Source organism: Lepidochelys kempii, chromosome 14 (assembly GCF_965140285.1).
Source record: "Lepidochelys kempii isolate rLepKem1 chromosome 14, rLepKem1.hap1, whole genome shotgun sequence".
NCBI classification, from domain to species: Eukaryota; Metazoa; Chordata; order Testudines; family Cheloniidae; genus Lepidochelys; species Lepidochelys kempii.
Window position 1 is genome coordinate 9,268,677 of NC_136393.1, and position 18,350 is coordinate 9,287,026.

General features: G+C 37.5%; 1 protein-coding gene across 5 annotated transcripts in view; it reads right to left on the minus strand.

Annotated features, from left to right (window-relative positions):
• The window catches only part of RHOT1 (ras homolog family member T1), a 44,922-nt gene that overhangs the window by 11,091 nt on the left and 15,481 nt on the right, over window positions 1–18,350 (minus strand). For 4 of the 5 annotated variants that reach the window (XM_073310580.2, XM_073310575.2, XM_073310577.2 and 1 more), the window contains exons 5-18: window positions 17,433–17,486; window positions 16,873–16,925; window positions 15,689–15,797; window positions 15,246–15,347; window positions 12,160–12,258; window positions 10,662–10,770; window positions 9,579–9,699; window positions 7,648–7,732; window positions 6,208–6,353; window positions 3,806–3,906; window positions 3,263–3,393; window positions 2,606–2,689; window positions 1,297–1,416; window positions 732–934 (exon numbers count right to left, since the gene is read on the minus strand). In XM_073310580.2, coding sequence (XP_073166681.1) covers window positions 732–934; window positions 1,297–1,416; window positions 2,606–2,689; window positions 3,263–3,393; window positions 3,806–3,906; window positions 6,208–6,353; window positions 7,648–7,732; window positions 9,579–9,699; window positions 10,662–10,770; window positions 12,160–12,258; window positions 15,246–15,347; window positions 15,689–15,797; window positions 16,873–16,925; window positions 17,433–17,486 — 1,517 coding nt within the window. The remainder of the gene's footprint in view (window positions 1–731; window positions 935–1,296; window positions 1,417–2,605; window positions 2,690–3,262; window positions 3,394–3,805; window positions 3,907–6,207; window positions 6,354–7,647; window positions 7,733–9,578; window positions 9,700–10,661; window positions 10,771–12,159; window positions 12,259–15,245; window positions 15,348–15,688; window positions 15,798–16,872; window positions 16,926–17,432; window positions 17,487–18,350) is intronic. The other variant, XM_073310576.2, reaches the window with a different exon arrangement.

Genomic DNA, 18,350 nt, shown 5'->3' on the forward strand with positions numbered 1-18,350 from the left:
GTGTCAGTTCATCAAATACTGATTACCATTTTGTATGTAAGAAAACAGAAAAATCCTAGATGTCACTTTCCTAGTTATGTGGTACATGACTGTAGTCTCAGTGACTTTCAGTCTTAAAGTAATCTCCCAGAAAGGCACTTGTTTATGTTATGGCTCTCAGACTCATGCATCTACTGGATATAATACGACAGGGGCATATCACCAATAGCCATTCAAAAGCCACCACTACTGTCCAGAATTCTATATCTAAACATGGACTCAAAAGTGCTGAGCACCTGCAATTTAGTTTTAAGTCAGTGGGAACTGTGGGTGCTCAGTACCTTTGAAACTCAAACGCACATATGTATATGAAATATTATATCTTAATTGCACTCTCTGTTACTGTTAAGACATTTTGTAGCAATGATTCATTATATTATTAATTATTATTACATTAATAAACTCACTACACTAGTAGTTATGACATATGGGAGTCTAGTCTCTTCTGCATATGCTCACAGTTCCCCACTGACAATGATTAACAGCAATGAGTTATGTATGCATACATGAAGAGAACAGAACTCTGTATCTATTGGATTAATGGAACCTTCTAAATCGCTGATATCACTAGCACTTCTCTCTGATGCTAAACAACTTAAATGAGGCAGAGAGTTCCATCCTCTTGGTTAAGAATGGCATGCAGTGTTGTCATGATCCATGCAGTATGAAAACTATGATGCTTGACTACTTACGGATACATGGCCATTGTTGTCAGTTTAACAAAGATATCCTTACTCGGTATATCAACAGTGTTACAAGTAAAGGCTTGCGGTGGAGGCATTTTGTGTTTCTTGCAGAAGTCAGCAGGGGAAATGCTATATTCTTGTTTAACTTCATGTAGGTCTGACTTTGCAGCTACCACTAAGCAAGGTATTTTGCTATCCACGAAGTGTTGCTGCAAATTAAAAGAAAAATATTGAGACAAACAGGAGTTCATGTGTTCAAACAACTTGGAATAGCCTATTATTACTGTTTCTCGTGGCAACATCAAGCATTCAAAGGCTTAGCTGAGCCCAACTCTAGAAGCAGAGTGCTCTGCATAGGCAGCTAAACCATAGCTGGGCATTAGTAACAGAAGCCCACCAAGCTCTTTCTCCAATTTTAAATGCATCAACTGCAAATAATCAGCAATCATGCAGGAGGCATATGCACTTCTGGTGCCAAACTCAGACAGCCAGGAATGCTGATAACTGAAAGTGAAGTTTTATTTTCCCCCTAGTGAACCAGTGTAATGAGATACGTACAAAAGATACAAACCTTAAAAATCCTAGCACAGTATTCAAAGGATTTAGGATTACTGACATCATACACCAAGCAAACAGCATCACATATGGTCTCGGCATCAGTTAAAAATTCAGATTCACCAACATCATGTAGCTGAAAAAGCAGGAAAAAAGCTTTGATATTATGAAATTAATTGCATAACTCTCTCTTCTGTTTTGATTTCTTTTTCTTTTTAATTTCCTATTAGGTTTATTCAAGCTCAAAATAACACAGAGAACGTGCCATAAAGCTACCACAAGACCTGCTACTACCACATCTGCAGGCAACCAAAATACTCTCAGCATAAAGAAATATTTGCTGAAACCACCTAATGCCTTATATTCCCATTCAATCTGGTTCTCATACTAGAGTCAAAACCACTGAGCAAAGGACTAAACAAGAACTTGCAAAACAAGGGAGCATTCCAATTATGATGAATGAACCACATTTAAACAAATGTTAAAGGGTATTTCCAATCTTCACAGATCTTCACCGGTTGAAGATTCTGAATACATTTTAAAACACTAATTTGTCTGGCAATATATCAGTGCCAGTGTTTCAAGGGTTAACTAAACTATCATCCATCTGACAGGTTTTCATTCTGTGACCTGTAAATTCCTTGCTATATTTCCCCCTTCTATTCTGTCTTATGCTGGAATCTCTCTAAATACGCAAACGAGCCCAAAGAAAACACATACATACTCTAGAAATGGGTAGATGTATTTTCTACAGCCTAAGTGCTGAAAAGTATCTTAACACTGCATTGACTACATGTTTAGAAGTAAAGAAAATAAGATGGAAGATTTTAATTTGATGTGTGTATTAGATTTGAGAAGTTGAATGTTTTCTAAATTAGGTGTTGTGATAATTAGGATATATAACAACAGAACAGAAGCCTTGTAACAGGAGTCCAACTGAATAAGTGCAATTAAGATGATCTCAGAGTGTTTTTGGTACATTTTAAGGGAAGGTGCCAAAAATAAAATATTGCACAATCAATAATTTACAGAGTTATATAAACTTAATTTTGCAAGCAGCTAGAAATCTGTAGTTAACGCTGCTCAAAGAAAGTATTTAAGTCTTAAAAAAGCACTCACACCCAGAACACAAGACAGCTAAATCCAGACAAGAAACAATTGCCTCAAGTAAATGTAGCCTTCTGTAAACCAGTTAATACAACATATTTTAAAATTTATATATATATATACACACTACATCTTTGATACTTCATAACTGACAAAATATATATATTAATATATATATACAAAATAAATATATAAAAAAACCGATGATGTAGTCTTACCAGCAAGTATTTTTCTTGCCCATATACATAGACTGTATTCATCGCATAGTAAGATTTGTGCTCTGCACGTATTTGCCTCTGCCTCTGAAAACACAAAGAATTTAAAGGTTAGACAATAATCAATAGCAACTTCCTCCCCATAAAAACTGTATTTAAATAATTTTTCAGGTTCCTACTCAGTTGCACTTGCTTAATATCAGAGAACTATGGTGAAGTCTTATATTATGAAGACTTCATAGTATGCTAGTAAACATGTAGCTGTAGTACATTTTGTCAGTCATGAAGTATCAAAGATTAAAACTACTAACGTAAAAGGAAAAGAACAAAGCACATTTTGCAAGGCAGTATCCTCAATTGCCATATCTGTTCACTTACTTGATAATTTGTAAAATTCTGCAATCCATGATGGCTTTCCCAAACTTTAGTGCTAACAAGAAAAGTTTAAGGCAGCTAGCTGTATAGAATCACAGAATCATAGAATATCAGGGTTGGAAGGGACCTCAGGAGGTCATTGAGTCCAACCCCCTGCTCAAAGCAGGACCAATCCCCAACTAAATCATCACAGTCAGGGCACGCTGTCAACAGAATTTTGTTACCTAAACTTAACTCTCAATATTATTTAATTACAACTCAAATTAAAAAGAAAATGTTTCTTACCATTAGATTTCTTCCAAGAAGTGCCTGGAGAACACCACTTTTCCCACAGCCTTTCATCCCAATAACATTACATCGGAACACATTCCTTTGAGTCTGCTTTTTCTGGAGGTCTATCTTTTTATCTCTAGTTACTTTAAAAAAAAAATTAAAATTCCTACAGTAGGAACAGTTAAATTACTTAAATCATATTTGAAACATCTGTAATAAAAATCTTTAATATCCCAATGGCACACACTTTTTAAAAAGTTCAAGTGAACAAAATGCCAACTAATTCAACAGGAATCGAGAATCTTTTCATATGATGGTGTCATTTATAAAAGTCATAATCTTTTACATATATACTTTTTTACTTTTATAAACAAACTAGAATGCTCTCCAGGATATTATTCCTTTTCAAAATATGTCTGTGTTCTAAGCAGAAAGGAGAAAAAAACACACAGAACATTTCATTTAAACTCAATTTACAGCTTGGCAATTGGATGTATGAAACTGATCTTTTAAAATAAGCTCCCAAACTGTATTAACAGCATTTCAGATACTTACCTGTAATTGCTGATGCTTGAGACTCTTGCTCTGTCAGTATTGAATAGCCTAAATAGCCCAAGTACTCCAGGCAGCGCTGTACATCTAAATATGTAGTTAGTCTAAGGAAAAAAAGAGGGGAAAAAATCCCAAAACAATCATTCCTAAATTGCCAACATCCACCATTCCAGATTTCTATTAAAAGTACTTGTGCCCTATGTATTACATCTGGCAAAAGCAGAGTGTTCTGGTGCCATCCAGTGATGAGAACACACGTTTTAAAGTTAAATGGCCCTAGTTTTATTAATATAATGAACCCATTATACTATGGGGGCAGCCCCTGCTAAGATCAAACCACCCATGCTGACAACCTATACAATGCTTTTCACAACACAAAATGAATGTGATTGCTCCTCCCTTGTATTCCCAACTCACTGTCAAGAGGAAAGCAAACAGAGGACAGCAACATCTTTAATGTTTACAGGAGGTATATATAGAGAAAATACTGACTAACTATTGAGAGGGTGACAATTAATGACTCAATAATCATACTACTTCAGGCAGATTTCCAAAATCTGGTGAGAGTCCTGAAGCCATGATCATTGGACACTGCCCAAATTCCAGAACAGCCTGTAGTTCTCTGAGCAGCAGGCCACACAGTGGCTCCAAAAGCTCTACTGCTTTGGTCAATTCTTCAACATTTTGGCTTTCTTCCTTTCTACATAATAGCAGATCTTCAACAGAAAGCTTTAAAATGGGATCTTATAGTGAATGTCCTCAATACTGTTCCTACATGTTAGTTCTCTAAAGTGCTTTGCCGCATTCAAAAGAAACTTAAGGGGTACCTGAAATGGAATCACCCAATACCTTTTCTTAGATAGATATCAAACATTCTCTCATAGGTGATATACTGGTAAAGTATGCATTAATTACATAGCAAGTACATGGTTACATCTGATTTAGCAATTATGTAAATCAAACAAACTGGATTCTGGGGGGCTCCATTATCAATGATCTCAAATGAACTAAGGACAGCGGGATTGACAAAATCCAAAAATAATATACATCCCTTAAATATTCTTGTGACAATGGCTGGTTGGTACAGAAAGTTAGTATTTCTGGAGACCTATGTTTCAATCCTACGTAGGTCAAGTAAGAAGAAATTTAGTGATTTCAGATTATCCCCTTTAAGCATGGATGCTCATATAAAAACCACACCATGTAATTTAATGTGACTGGTAAATGTTTGGATAGGAGAGGCTCAGGATTAGACAAGCAAGTGACAGGATCCAGGTGAATGGAAATACATTGGCAGAGGTGGGTTAGGAGGATAAAAAGACTAAGACTGGTATAGTCAAGATGCTGGAGATCAGGATTGATTTGTGTTGACTGAGCAGTATGGAGAAGCTTGTACATGCTTTCCATGCTACACCTGGCTCTAGTCAGCGATATTCATCTGCTACTGAACTAGCAGAGCACCATGAAATCAGCAATAGATATTTAAGTGAATTTCTCTACAAGTCAGTTATGTAAACATGACAGACATAAAAGTTCTGGAAAATGTACTGCAAGTTTCCAAAACAACAAACAAAAAGGAGTCAGCCAAAAAAAATAATGTGAACTTCTCTGAAAGCCCTACTGGAGAACAACCTCCAGCTTACTGAGGAACTACCATTCTCTCCAGAGTACAAGGTAATTCAACCTCTATTCACATTAAGTCAGCACGCCTCTCCTGGGAACACTGGTAGCTGAGCCAAACGTGTGCAACAACTTTATAATGCAGACTAAACCTCATTGAGGGAGTAAACAAACTTCATCACGGCATTTCAGCGAGAACCTCTGGCTCCAAATAAAGCATGGTTTCATAAATGGAAAGGACGTTTTACTGAGCAAGTAACTTAGTTCTGCAGTCTCAATAGCAATAGTCTTTCTTATTCCCTTTAAAACAAGAGCTGTGTGTCTAACTCTGAGAATTACAATCTCTTCTCTGAATACGGTTACAGCAGTCTCAGGAACTCATCTGTTAAACAGATCTCCACAGTTTTGGCATCACATTTGCTATAAACGTTTAAGCAGCAACACTGTCGGTGCTATCTATATAGTTGATTAGATCTGATTGATAACTAAATCATACTGTAAAACTGTGGCATCTCAATTAGCATAGTTATTTAAAAGCATTCAGAGAAGTAGATCGCTCTGACAACATTCATCAAAAAATGTTAAACGCGACTGATTTTTTCAGTTACCTCACTAGATTTACTATTAACTTTTTTAAACAAAAGATTTGCATAGCATATTTAGAACTACGCAGATAAATGTGCAATGAAATAGGTTATTACATCACATGAAGTCCTAATGTAAGGCCATTGTACGGTCCTAATGTAACTCCTGGGCAACAGCAACATATAATGTACCGTACTTACGTCCACTGAGAAAGAAACCCCTGGTATGTTATCCATCCCCTTTCATTTGTACAAACTGTGTTGTTGACATCAGGTCCCCATGGTATATAAGGGAAGACTTTGAACAAATCTTTGAGTTCATCAGGGGACAAAGCACAATCTCTATCCTAGAAATATGCACATAGTTATACATCAGATACTAATAATATTCTCATCAAAACGTACTTGCAAAAGGAAAGTATTTCTTGCATGGGATTTGAATGGCCTGTGCAGCATTCATTCCATAAGGATTTTCTTACAACAGGTGGATAACCAGTTTTAAAAAAGGATTCTCAGGACTTGTATACGCTAGAAAGGGTAAACATACCAGCTGCGTATACTGGCGTATGAGTGCTTCTGCTGGTATAACTTATACATTTTCCTTAACAAAATAAGTTATATAGACAAAAACACTTTTTTGCTGGTGTAACTGCATCTACCCTGGGGCTTTTGCTGGTATAAAAGTGTTGTTTAAAAGAAAAATTGCATCCCTATGCGACAAACGTTTCTAGTGCAGAACAGGCCTCAGACAGACAAGAAAGGGTCACAACCGTTCCTTCAAATTAAGAATCTGAATACATAAAATGGAGAATAAGCCCAAACTCCCAAAACATTGACTCTCTTGTTAAAGCCTTATTCAATCTTTATTCCTACATAGGCATTTGTCATTTCTAGCATTCTTGACTGTGAGTGTAAAATAAATATGATTTTAAATACAATTTCATAACATGGTAAGAACATTTTTCCTGGTTTAGGAATATCACTGATCAATGCAACATTTAAAAGGGTAGCAGAATCTGACCCTGCATAGGGAAGAGCTGTTCTGTTGACTCAACCTATCAGGAGTCAGAACCCTCACAGAACTGCTGCCACACTGTAACCAGTGCTGGCCATTCAACTCCAAAAGCAGAGGGAAGCATGATCCTTGGTCCAAGAAAACTGGAAGAAGAAACAGGGAAGCCCTACAGGAAACCCTAGGAATTGCCAGGCTTCCACAGAAAGCTTAGGCTGAGTTTTATTCTTTTGTTACTTGAGCTAACAAAGCCTAGTTCCAGGTAGGAGATAAACTGACATCATGTATAGACTTTATATGGAGTAGGGTACTAATGTTACCTGGTTGGCTCACAGAACAATTTAAACACAAGGAAGATGGCTCTCCCAATATAAAAGCATTGATTTAGTTTCCTGTGCCACATTAAAGATGAATATTGACTCCTAATTATTTCTTTGAGTTTGAAAAATAAAATTGGTTCAGCTTCATAAACTTCAATCCAATCCTAATAGAAGGTAAAAAAGACTGCTGGACATCAGGGGTTGGATTTTGTTGATAAACATCCCGTTGTACTGATCAAGTCAGAGTTAAGATTTAGAGAGCAATTAAAACATTATACAAGCACCACTTAAGTCAGACTAAAAGCTTACCAAATCATGCTTATCAAACGTGCTTTGGAGAAACAAATACACATGGTGATTCAATTCTGTTGTGCAGTCAGAAGGAATTTTTAGCCTGTTTATTTAAAAAAAAGAAACAAAAATTAGTCAGATAATAAATAATGTAATTCTTCCAAGAAATAAACATGAAAATAGCATTTAGTGGTTTTGATTTTGCAATCAGCTCCTTTTCTGTTTCACTGAAAACACAGCAAGCACTGTTTACTAGGAGTTCTAAAATCATCTGTAATATAAGGCACTTTCAGATATAACAGGAATATCAGCAGCATTCTATGAAAAAGATAAGGATGGTATAGTCAAAAGAAAATAAGGGAATTAAGCACCTAATTCCCTTAAGAGCCTCTGAAAATCTCATCCTAAAGGAGTTAAATGCCATAAAAAGAGCTGGACAGTTTTATAACTATCTCACTTGTAACTATGCATGGTAAGAGAATGACTTCACCGCATATTAAGCAGTTGGGGCTATTGGCTGGCTTATAGGAAGGGCTGGCTTATAGGAAGGGCAGCTTCAAACCAGGTCAGCAGGGACACTGATCTATCCCCCCCAGATGACCAGAAGAGAGGGGAGACTATTTAGGCCTATGCCTCTGCAGGAAAAGCCCTCTTTTACCTGGACCAGGTAGAGCAGCACCCACCCTTCTACCAATGGCCATAGTTAAATACCAGGTTTTGTCATGATCAATGGTGGGCATTACACTAGTCGCTCCTTTCTCGGGGGACTGGGAAGGAATTTTTTCCCTCACCACCACACTGGCCAAGGCAAGAGGGTTTTTTTTTCTCCCTCTTCTCCACAATGGCTAGGGGCTTAGTTGGGGCAAACATGAAACGGGAGTTAGGCTATCATGTCACAACTCACTGTGTAAGTGTGGGGCGGATGTCCAGTGCAGTTACTCCGTTGGGAAGGGATATGGTGATCAGATAAAATGGATTGGTAAAGGATTTAAAGGAGATATTCCTTAAAAGGAATATGGAAATGGGGGACTTGGGGCTCCGATGACTGGTACGGCAAGGAACCTGCCCCCCATTTACAGTTCCCCTTAACCCTCATTCAAGGGGTGGGGGTAAGGTCCAAGCAGCAAGTTGGCTGGGTACTGAGATGGGTGAAGGGGGAAGATGGACAGCCGCCTCCTCCTCCACCACCAAGTACATGTAAATGATTATGGAATTACTTGCACTGCACACTTTTATCTGCTAGGTACTCCCTGACATTTAGGAATAAAATAGTGGCCTAATCAAACCACATCCAGTGTCTCCTGTCCTCCTTCTGTCATAGCTGGACAAAGGATAATTAAGTCCCATGTTCTGGTCATAAACCAATTGTAGTGTTCAGGGAAGAAATTTCCTTCTTCCGCAATCTGACTCCTATTGCACAATTGGCATTATGAGGGACAAAAGTTTGCTTTCCTCTTAAGAATGAGATATGGACCTCTGCCAGGGACAGTATTCTGAAGTGAAATGAACAGAGTCTGATCTGGTATTGCAAATCCCTTGTCCCTCTGCTCTCCATACGCAACCCACAGTGAAAACTAGGTGACACTATGAAACCTAAGTTTAGACATTTCTGCTAACACACCGAAATTGGAATTCCTTTATTCTTCTACTCTCTCTGTATAAAATGGTATTATTCTGCTCCAAGTCTGATCCAACACTCAAGGAAGTTATTGGAAAGAACTTCCATTTATTTCTGTGGGCACTGGTGTAGGCCTTTAATGCACATGCATAATTGAAGTGACACATACATCAAGAGATTATTATATACTATATACTCCATAATGTGTTAATGTAAATATTGCTGACAAAGTTGGGAGCTGTGTATGTATAGTAAGTAGTTGATTTAGCAATCCGAAGGCATGACATACAAATTCTATATAAATAGGTGAAAATTAACAACTGAAACATACGGAGGAAACAAATACTCTGGTGTGAGCTCTAGGTCATCATCATATCCAAAGCGGCGTAATACTGTCCAAGTAGTTTCATGTCTTCCTCGCTGAATAAAAAGTGTATGTAGAAAAAGAAAACCTGAAATTAAATGATAATTCTTAAGACTATGAAGGCTTTCAAACATTTAACATTTACATTGAGAGTGGTTGTTTTTTTTAAATTGGGTGAACAAAATACACAAACATAAAAGCATAGTGCAGGATATATAAAATCTTAATGAATACATGACATTTTCTGTACCTTCAATTTGTACAATTATAATACTTCTATAATCGGATCGCCAAAATAATTATTTTCTTAAAATTTGTTTCCTAAGTGTTAGCCCCAGCATTTTTATTACAAGGCTGGTTTTAATTTGTATCATGCTAAAAATTTTTATATAGTCTCCATTAAACATACAAAGAATGACAACCTTCTACAGTAGTTTCACAGAAGCATGTATTAGTTTTGCTACACCAAAATTCAAGGATAATTGCTTAAGTACTTTCCCTGTTTTACTAAAAACTGAGATTACTCCTCCAGTTCAATCCACACATGATTTATTAAGGCTGCGTATAGATTAGGCTTTTCCCCCTACAATTTCTCACTTTTGGTTTCACAGTTGCAGCTCCCACAAGTAGTAGAAAAGATATTGCCTTTAATTTTTACAGCTTGCTCCAAACAGATCTACACAGCAGTCACTAGAATGCTAGTGGGAACCAATGCTTTATCTATGCTAGGGCTCCCTCTGGTGAAACTAAACAAAGAGCCTACTCTAAATGGAAACTATAGAATTTGCCCAAGAGAGAATTTATTTGAATCAGCACACTTAATTCAGACATTTTGGTCCCTTAAGCATTCTCCACTGGAACACCATTTCCTTCTCCCCGATTATTCCTCAGTTTATCCCATGCCACAGCCAAGTTATGACCAGCTCTTGTTGCCAAGGGAGCAAGAAACTGAAATCGTATTTCAACCCCTTTTTCCTCCTTTAACAACAGATTACACATGGACTTCTATCTTGTATCAACTTTAAATGTCTCTCTTCAAACAATACCTACCTTTTAATGTTAATCCATTATCAGCAACTCCATCACTTAGATTTTTTCTGACTACATTCTTTACATCTTCCAATGCTTGAGGCGCTAGTGGAGTATTAAAACAAATTCTCTAACAAACAAGGAAAAGGCATATTAGAAACACTGATACTAAGTCAATCATACAGCATATCCTACTCAAAGTACAGCCCTAAACGCTATGCTAATTTAGTGGTAGGGGCAATCCAAGCAAACTCTAAATTAAAGCAGAGCAGGCAGGACAGTTCCTTGCTCGTTGGTACTGCTCCCACAAAAGAGCAGAACAGGACAGGGTATCTATTATTTGCTTCAGTTTTCAAGACTGTTAAAGAATCACAGCCACCTAGAGAGGAACAGGTGTTTAAAGAAACAGAAATGCAATACTGGGGAACCTCGAAATTGTATTTAAACCCACACTAATCAGTAGAGGTAGGGATGTAGAAAAACCCTTTTTCATTTTTCAAGAAAAGTGTTGCAAATTTAAACGGAAAAAAGGCAGGATATTCAACTGAATTACAATCTTAGCAATAGCTAGCCACAATAATGTGAATTCAGGTTTGAGGAGAAGCTTTAACTCTGCATTCCATTTCTTAGCTCTAATACTTAAGGTTAAATGTAGTTCGATATCTGAAATGTTAGACCTGATTTTCATCTCACTCCAGCGGAATTACTCCTGATTTTACACCAGCATTCAAGGAGAATGAGGCCCAGTATCTGTTATGGGCATCAACAATACAAAGATGATTTATATAGGGCAAGATTTTGCACTACCCAGTGGGAGCATGGAAAGAGACTTCCGCCATCCAACACACAGGACTAAAAGCACAATCCCAGTGGAGACACTGAAGATGGTAATAGTTTCCCAAGGGGAACACAGCCTTCCCTAAATCCACATCAGCAGGAAGGATAGTACATAATGCACCTATTTGCTATGTGATACAGTGCCCATTGTACTGGCTCCCCTGTAACTCAAGGAAATTTCGGTCAAGTCAGCCTCCAGTCCCCAAGCACAGAGCAGTGCCTTAAAAGGCACAATCTAGCCCAGCGGTCGGCAACCTTTCAGAAGTGGTGTGCCGAGTCTTCATTTATTCACTCTAATTTAAGGTTTCGCGTGCCAGTAATACATTTTAACGTTTAAGAAGGTCTCTTTCTATAAGTCTATAATCTATAACTAAACTATTGTTGTATGTAAAGTAAATAAGGTTTTTAAAATGTTTAACAAGCTTCATTTAAAATTAAATTAAAATGCAGAGCCCCCCCGGCAGTGTGAGTGCCACTGAAAATCAGCTCGTATGCTACCTTTGGTACGCGTGCCATAGATTGCCTACCCCGATCTAGCCAGTGAACAGTTTAACAATTAAAAATTGGTATCCAAAGGTTACCAGTCACCTCAGCTTGTTTTGATAGCATTTTAGAGCTGAGCTACCATATACTAGGTATGGAGAAAATAGGGGGTGATTAAAAAAAAATAGTAGGGACCTACCTGAAAGAAGTTGAGCTCTGCATCACTGAGAGTGCCATCATTATCCTGATCAGAGATTCTGAAGATACGAGTCAGAGCTTTTATACAGGCAGGTTTCATCTATAGATCAAGAGAGAAATTAGGACCCACTTTCACAGGAAAATTCACTTTATTTTGGCTTGAAGATGAGAATAATCACACTAATACCACAAGACAGCACCAAACAGAATTCAAATAGATATTGGCAATTTAATGTATGTTTTGTTTTAGATTTTCAGAATGGGCACCTAGAAAATTAATAAATATATAGAAACAACCAACAAAACCCGGCACCAGTAAACTTCTATTCAGAAAAAGATTACAAAAAAGTCCATTTTGATATTAAACTTCCTTAAATTCAATTATATAAAATCTTGAATCTATCTTTGCAGGCTGAACAATCCAAAAGTATCCAAAAACACAAATATCCAAAAATAGTTCTCTGTATTTGTTGCTTTATTGTGATGTAAAAAGTTTTTAAAAACTAATTTGTTGACACAAATTTGAAGAAAATAATTTTCCCTAGCCTTTCCTAATATACATTGAGGTGCATTAGACAAGTGGTTTTAAACTTCTTGTCTGCAGACTATGAAAGGTCATTGTTACCATAGCACAGTGGTTTTCAACCTGCAGTCCGCAGACCATGTCTAAGATTTCCAAAGGCATCCACGCCTCCATTTGAAAAAAAAGAACCAAAAATTAGTCAAATAATTGATGCAAATGAAAAAAGGTTAAAAACCACTGCATTAGACTATTATGCCCTTGCTCAGCTCCTGTATGATCACCTTTTAAAATATTTACATTTTAAGATAATACATTAATCCATAAGAGAGCAACAAAAATAAGAGGTTTAGAAAATATGACCTATGAGGAAAGATTGAAAGTACTGGGCATGTTTAGTCTTGAGCAAAGAAGACTGAGGGGGAAACCTGATAATAGTCTTCAAATATGTTAAAGGCTGTTATAAAAAGGATGGTGATCAGTGTTTCTCAGTGTCCACTGAATATACAACAAGAAGTAATTGGACTAATCAGCAGCAATGGAGATTTAGGTTGGATATTAAGAAAAACTTTCTAGTTAGAAGGATGGTTAAGCACTGGAACAGACTTCCAAGGGAGGCTGAGGAATCCCTGTCACTGAAGGTTTTTAAGAACATGTTAAACAAACACATGTCATAGATGGTCTAGGTATTCTTAATCCTACCTCAGCACTGCAGGATGGACTAGATGACCACTTAAGGTCCCTTCCAGCCATGTGTTTCTATGATTCTACTTCTAATTCTAAGATTAAAGCCTATTTATTTGATCAGACTAGAGAACAATCTTCTGCCTATCAATGAAGATAAATCTAATAAGGCATCTTAAATGGACATTCCACACACAAAAAAATTAAATTCAATGGCTCTAGGGCTACAGTGAACCGTTATTGAACAGGCACTTGATCCATGTTTAACTGGTTTAGGCAAGGTATCAGGAAGAGCCCTGGGGCCAAGCACAGTAATTTTAACTCTCTTGTCTCATCTATTAGACAAAGTACTGAGCATATGGACCAACAGCATGGGAGAGGAAAAGCTGATGAGTTTGCCCCCAGTGAGAGAGAAAAAAGAAAGAGAGGGAATTCCCTCCCAATAAATAAGATGGTTTCAGAGTAACAGCCGTGTTAGTCTGTATTCGCAAAAAGAAAAGGAGTACTTGTGGCACCTTAGAGACTAACCAATTTATTTGAGCATGAGCTTTCGTGAGCTACAGCTCACTTCATCGGATGCATACCGTGGAAGCTGCAGAAGACATTATATACACACAGAGACCATGAAACAATACCTCCTCCCACCCCACTGTCCTGCTGGTAATAGCTTATCTAAAGTGATCATCAAGTTGGGCCATTTCCAGCACAAATCCAGGTATTTGTTCTGGAAATGGCCCAACTTGATGATCACTTTAGATAAGCTATTACGAGCAGGACAGTGGGGTGGGAGGAGGTATTGTTTCATGGTCTCTGTGTGTATATAATGTCTTCTGCAGCTTCCACGGTATGCATCCGATGAAGTGAGCTGTAGCTCACGAAAGCTCATGCTCAAATAAATTGGTTAGTCTCTAAGGTGCCACAAGTACTCCTTTTCTTTTTAATAAATAAGATGGTGAGGGGAAAAAAGAGAAGAGAGAAAACTCTTCTCCAACTACCAGCCACAAAATGGTGAAGAAAGAGGGAGAAAGAAAAGGGATGACAACACTAATTGCACTGTGGTGATACAATGTCATGACACAATAGCACCAGGCAAAATCAGGACGTGCAAAGTCAAGCTGCGATTATTTTGTGGCTTTCTTTTACTCAACGTTGGAGACTGAAGTGGCTTTCCCCACTGTTCAAGATGAAGTGACAATGCACAATAAGTGATAAATTCAGCGCCTCTATTAATTGCAACCTATATTATTATTACTACAAAAATCCACATGCACCCAGGTAATTCATTTAATCAGTTTCCTTGTGCACTAAGAAACTAGCTATGGCTGTTACTGTAACACTAGAAAAAACATGCACTCATCTTGAAGCTCTCTTGTCAAAATCTCACAAGAGTGCTCTGAAATAATTCTGCTTTCCATTACACTGGAGTAAATCTGGAGTAACTACACTGCAGTAAACAGAGTTACTTAGAATTTACATCTGCGTTCATGGAGAAAGAATCTGGAACCAGATTATATCAGATTACATTTGGCATAACTGTACAACCAGGACCAAATCAAATCTGAAAATCAATTTGCAATTGTTTGTACACGTAATTAATTGTGAAGTAAAATGAACATCCTGCAACATTCTCCCCCCAGGACTTAGTTAAAGTCACGGCTCTGATTAATGTCACAGACTATAGGCATAACGGAGCTGGCACATGATGACTGACACTTAGACAGAAATAATGAAACAAGAAAAAAATCTACTGGGGTGGAAGTAGCATAAAAAGCAAGAAGGGAAAAATATTTTACTATTTTAATGTAATTGTCTTCTGAAAAGGGTTTGGCAAAACGAAGATTACTACTACTACACATATATTCGTTTAAAAAGAAATAAAGTACCTCTTTTTCCTCTGGACAATAGAGAGGCCCTGTAGGATGTAAAACAGCTTTCTGTGCATAATAGAATAGCTCAGATATATTCTTCAAGTTTTTGGCTGAACACTGAAAAATAAGTCTTTAAATTAGTTAGTTAACTCTTAAATATTTCACTATTGCTTTGGGTATCTAAATTGAAGCTGAACTCTTGGAAATATGGTCCTTAATAGTGGATACTGTACTCCTTTGAAAAAAATTGAGACCTATGTGTTTGCAATGATTAGCTCAATGGGGACTAGCTCCAGCGCAGTTGCAGCCTCTTAGCGCTACTGCGATACAAACAACAACAACGCAGTCATTTTGAGTTGCTCTATCACTAGTACAATCGAAAAAGTTAAAGTATAAACTTGGCAGCAATGTGGTACTTGTTATTCATTCAGAATGAATTCCAAAATTTAGGAGCATACCTCTACGCAAGTTTCTATCTCTGTGTATTGGTTCATAATGGGAAGGATGGTCTCCATACTGCTATATTCCACTAGATCAGATTTGTTTCCAACCAATATAAGAGGAAGCCTGAAAACATAAGATTTATCAGAGATTTACAATGAGAGGGAGCTGAAAATATCTATTTTATTTGGCAACTTACTCTACTAGAAAGGAAGTAAACAATTTGCATTTATGTTGTTTCTGTGAATAACTAGACACCAATGGTAAAGAGCAGGAACAAAAATAAATTAGCAGTTTGAGGTTTATTTCATAACGGTGTCAAACAAATGAATATGACAAGCATTTAACTCACAAAGTGCTCTACTTGTTTTTTGATTTTTTAGAAAAGTTAAACAGTGTGATTAATTACTTATAAAGCTTCCATTATACACAGGAACACCCAATTTCATATGGATATTTTGTAGACATTCCTACTGCACAGTGCACTACCCTTGTAAAGCTATGAAAGCCGGTCCACTGGGTAAAAATAATCATTTTCCACATTGCACTCCAAGTGATCCCCAAGTAGCTCATGATTACTCAGAAAGAGCAGACACGGACAATAAATGGACAACATTCTTACAAACGATTTTTTTCTTCTGGGTTTTGTTTTAAAAATAGCTAAACCAGAAATTCACACACAAAAATGAGGGTCTGGCTTAAGCCAACCAAAGGCAGGAAGTTCAGAATACAAGCTGTCTCCCCTATGCTTAGCTTGTCACGGAACTTCCTTCAAAGCTCTCCTTTAATTTCTCAGCTTCCAACAACATTTCATAGATCTGTACAAAACTTAAAATATCTGGTGCCTGAATAAATCAGAAGCCTGCCCATGGAGACAGCACTGTGATCAAGCCATGGACTGTCTCTTAGTCTAACTGGTATCAGAAGAAAACTCGTGTAGGCCATTACAGCAGAAAAATTAGGAAGGCATTCACATATATGGCGCAAGTCATCAATGACATTTTTAAAATAGCATATCTGATGTATTAAAAAGTCACTTGCTAGTTGAAAATATCTGTAAAAAATGTAGGCAATGAGACTACTTCAGACTAACTTCACATCTGTCTTTTTTGGCTGAACAAGACCCTCAATGTAATTTAACCACCCCCATCACCTTAATATTTAGGTCTATTTTATGTTTTTCCTCCCTCTCAGTACATACCTGCTATCTTTGTCTGTTCTTTCATTGATGAGAGGAATCCATCTGCTTGTTACCTAAAGCAAGAAATTAACACTTACCAAGAAAATGTACACTTTGACTAATATGACTAAATTGCATACAATAAACTTGAGCATGGCTGGTCCTGGTTTCTTGCTTTCTGGGCTTATTGTGAGTTGGCAGGAGCACCACTTTTGGCCAAGAGGGAGTAGGAATTAAAAAGGAAAAGCATAAGCTGACTGATAGCAACACTCCCAGCTGATTATTGCATGGCATTAACAAGCTCAGAAGAGAATTTTATCCAGTACTCCTTGTTTATGAAAATGGTACACCCAACAAAAAACCCTGAGGTGTCAGTGTTAAACAAGAAAAAGAGACGATTGATGGGAACCACCAGAAAAAGAATACTATTGGTAGATTACACACTATGTAATATTTTCCAGTGAGATTTTATGCACTTTAAATATTTAAGTACAAAGTTTTCACTGTGCCTTCAGGTACCCTGTCACAGGAGATACATCTTGAACAGCAGCTAGATACTATAAAAGGTGTTTTCATCATACCTTGTCAATAGAATTCTTGTTGTTAACAGCATATACTATGCAAATTACATTAGCCTAAAATAAAAAAGAGAAACCATTGAATCCCGAATGTGTGGATTCCCTAGAACAGCAAACAGTTAAAAAGCATACCTAGCAACATCACAACAAAAGAGTAAAAAATGATTCATTGTTGGCCAGTGTTTGTGCCCCTAGCTTGCTCATACAATTTAGAGTCGGACTGATGGCCTGAAGAGAGCAGAGAAATGAAAAATATTAAGAAATGCCCAAATCAGTTTTTTGCAGAGGTACAGTCCAGGGCAATGGTGGCACAGACTTCTAAGCCATCTACATTTGAACTGTCACAGATTACCCATTTTTCCTTGGTCCCAGAGCTGCAGTTCTCGAGTTTGGCTACCCACCAAGGACATGAAAAAACTGCCTATATATAGAATATACAAAGGTGCATTTAAGATGCTCAGAAAGCAGTGAGGGCAGGAAATGAAGGATTCTTAGTAACTTCACAAACACCCCACTGCAGCAGTTCACTCATAAGGGTACTGCAACAGGTTGACAGGAAAAAAGCTAACAGGATTTTTCAGGCACTGGGATCATTTTGCTGCAAATGCTGTCAGTCCCTTCGTTGACTGTCTGAAAGAAAGCTGGTTTCTCCCTTTCCACCAGCCAAGCAGGAACATGAACCCAAATTGCCAAAAGGGGAGGAATATTGTGCTGAGAGCTGCCATCTTCTCTGGGCATGCTAGTAAGTGGAAAAGGCAAAGCTGACCATTTGCAATGGGTATGCAGAAAGCACAGCATCACACGTAACAGTTTGTGTGTAAGGCTGGCCCTGACAAATATTACAAATGGGAACCAGGAGAGGTGGTGCTATGTGGGTACAGCTGTTTGTCTAGTTTTCAGAGATTAAGAAGATTTAAGTTT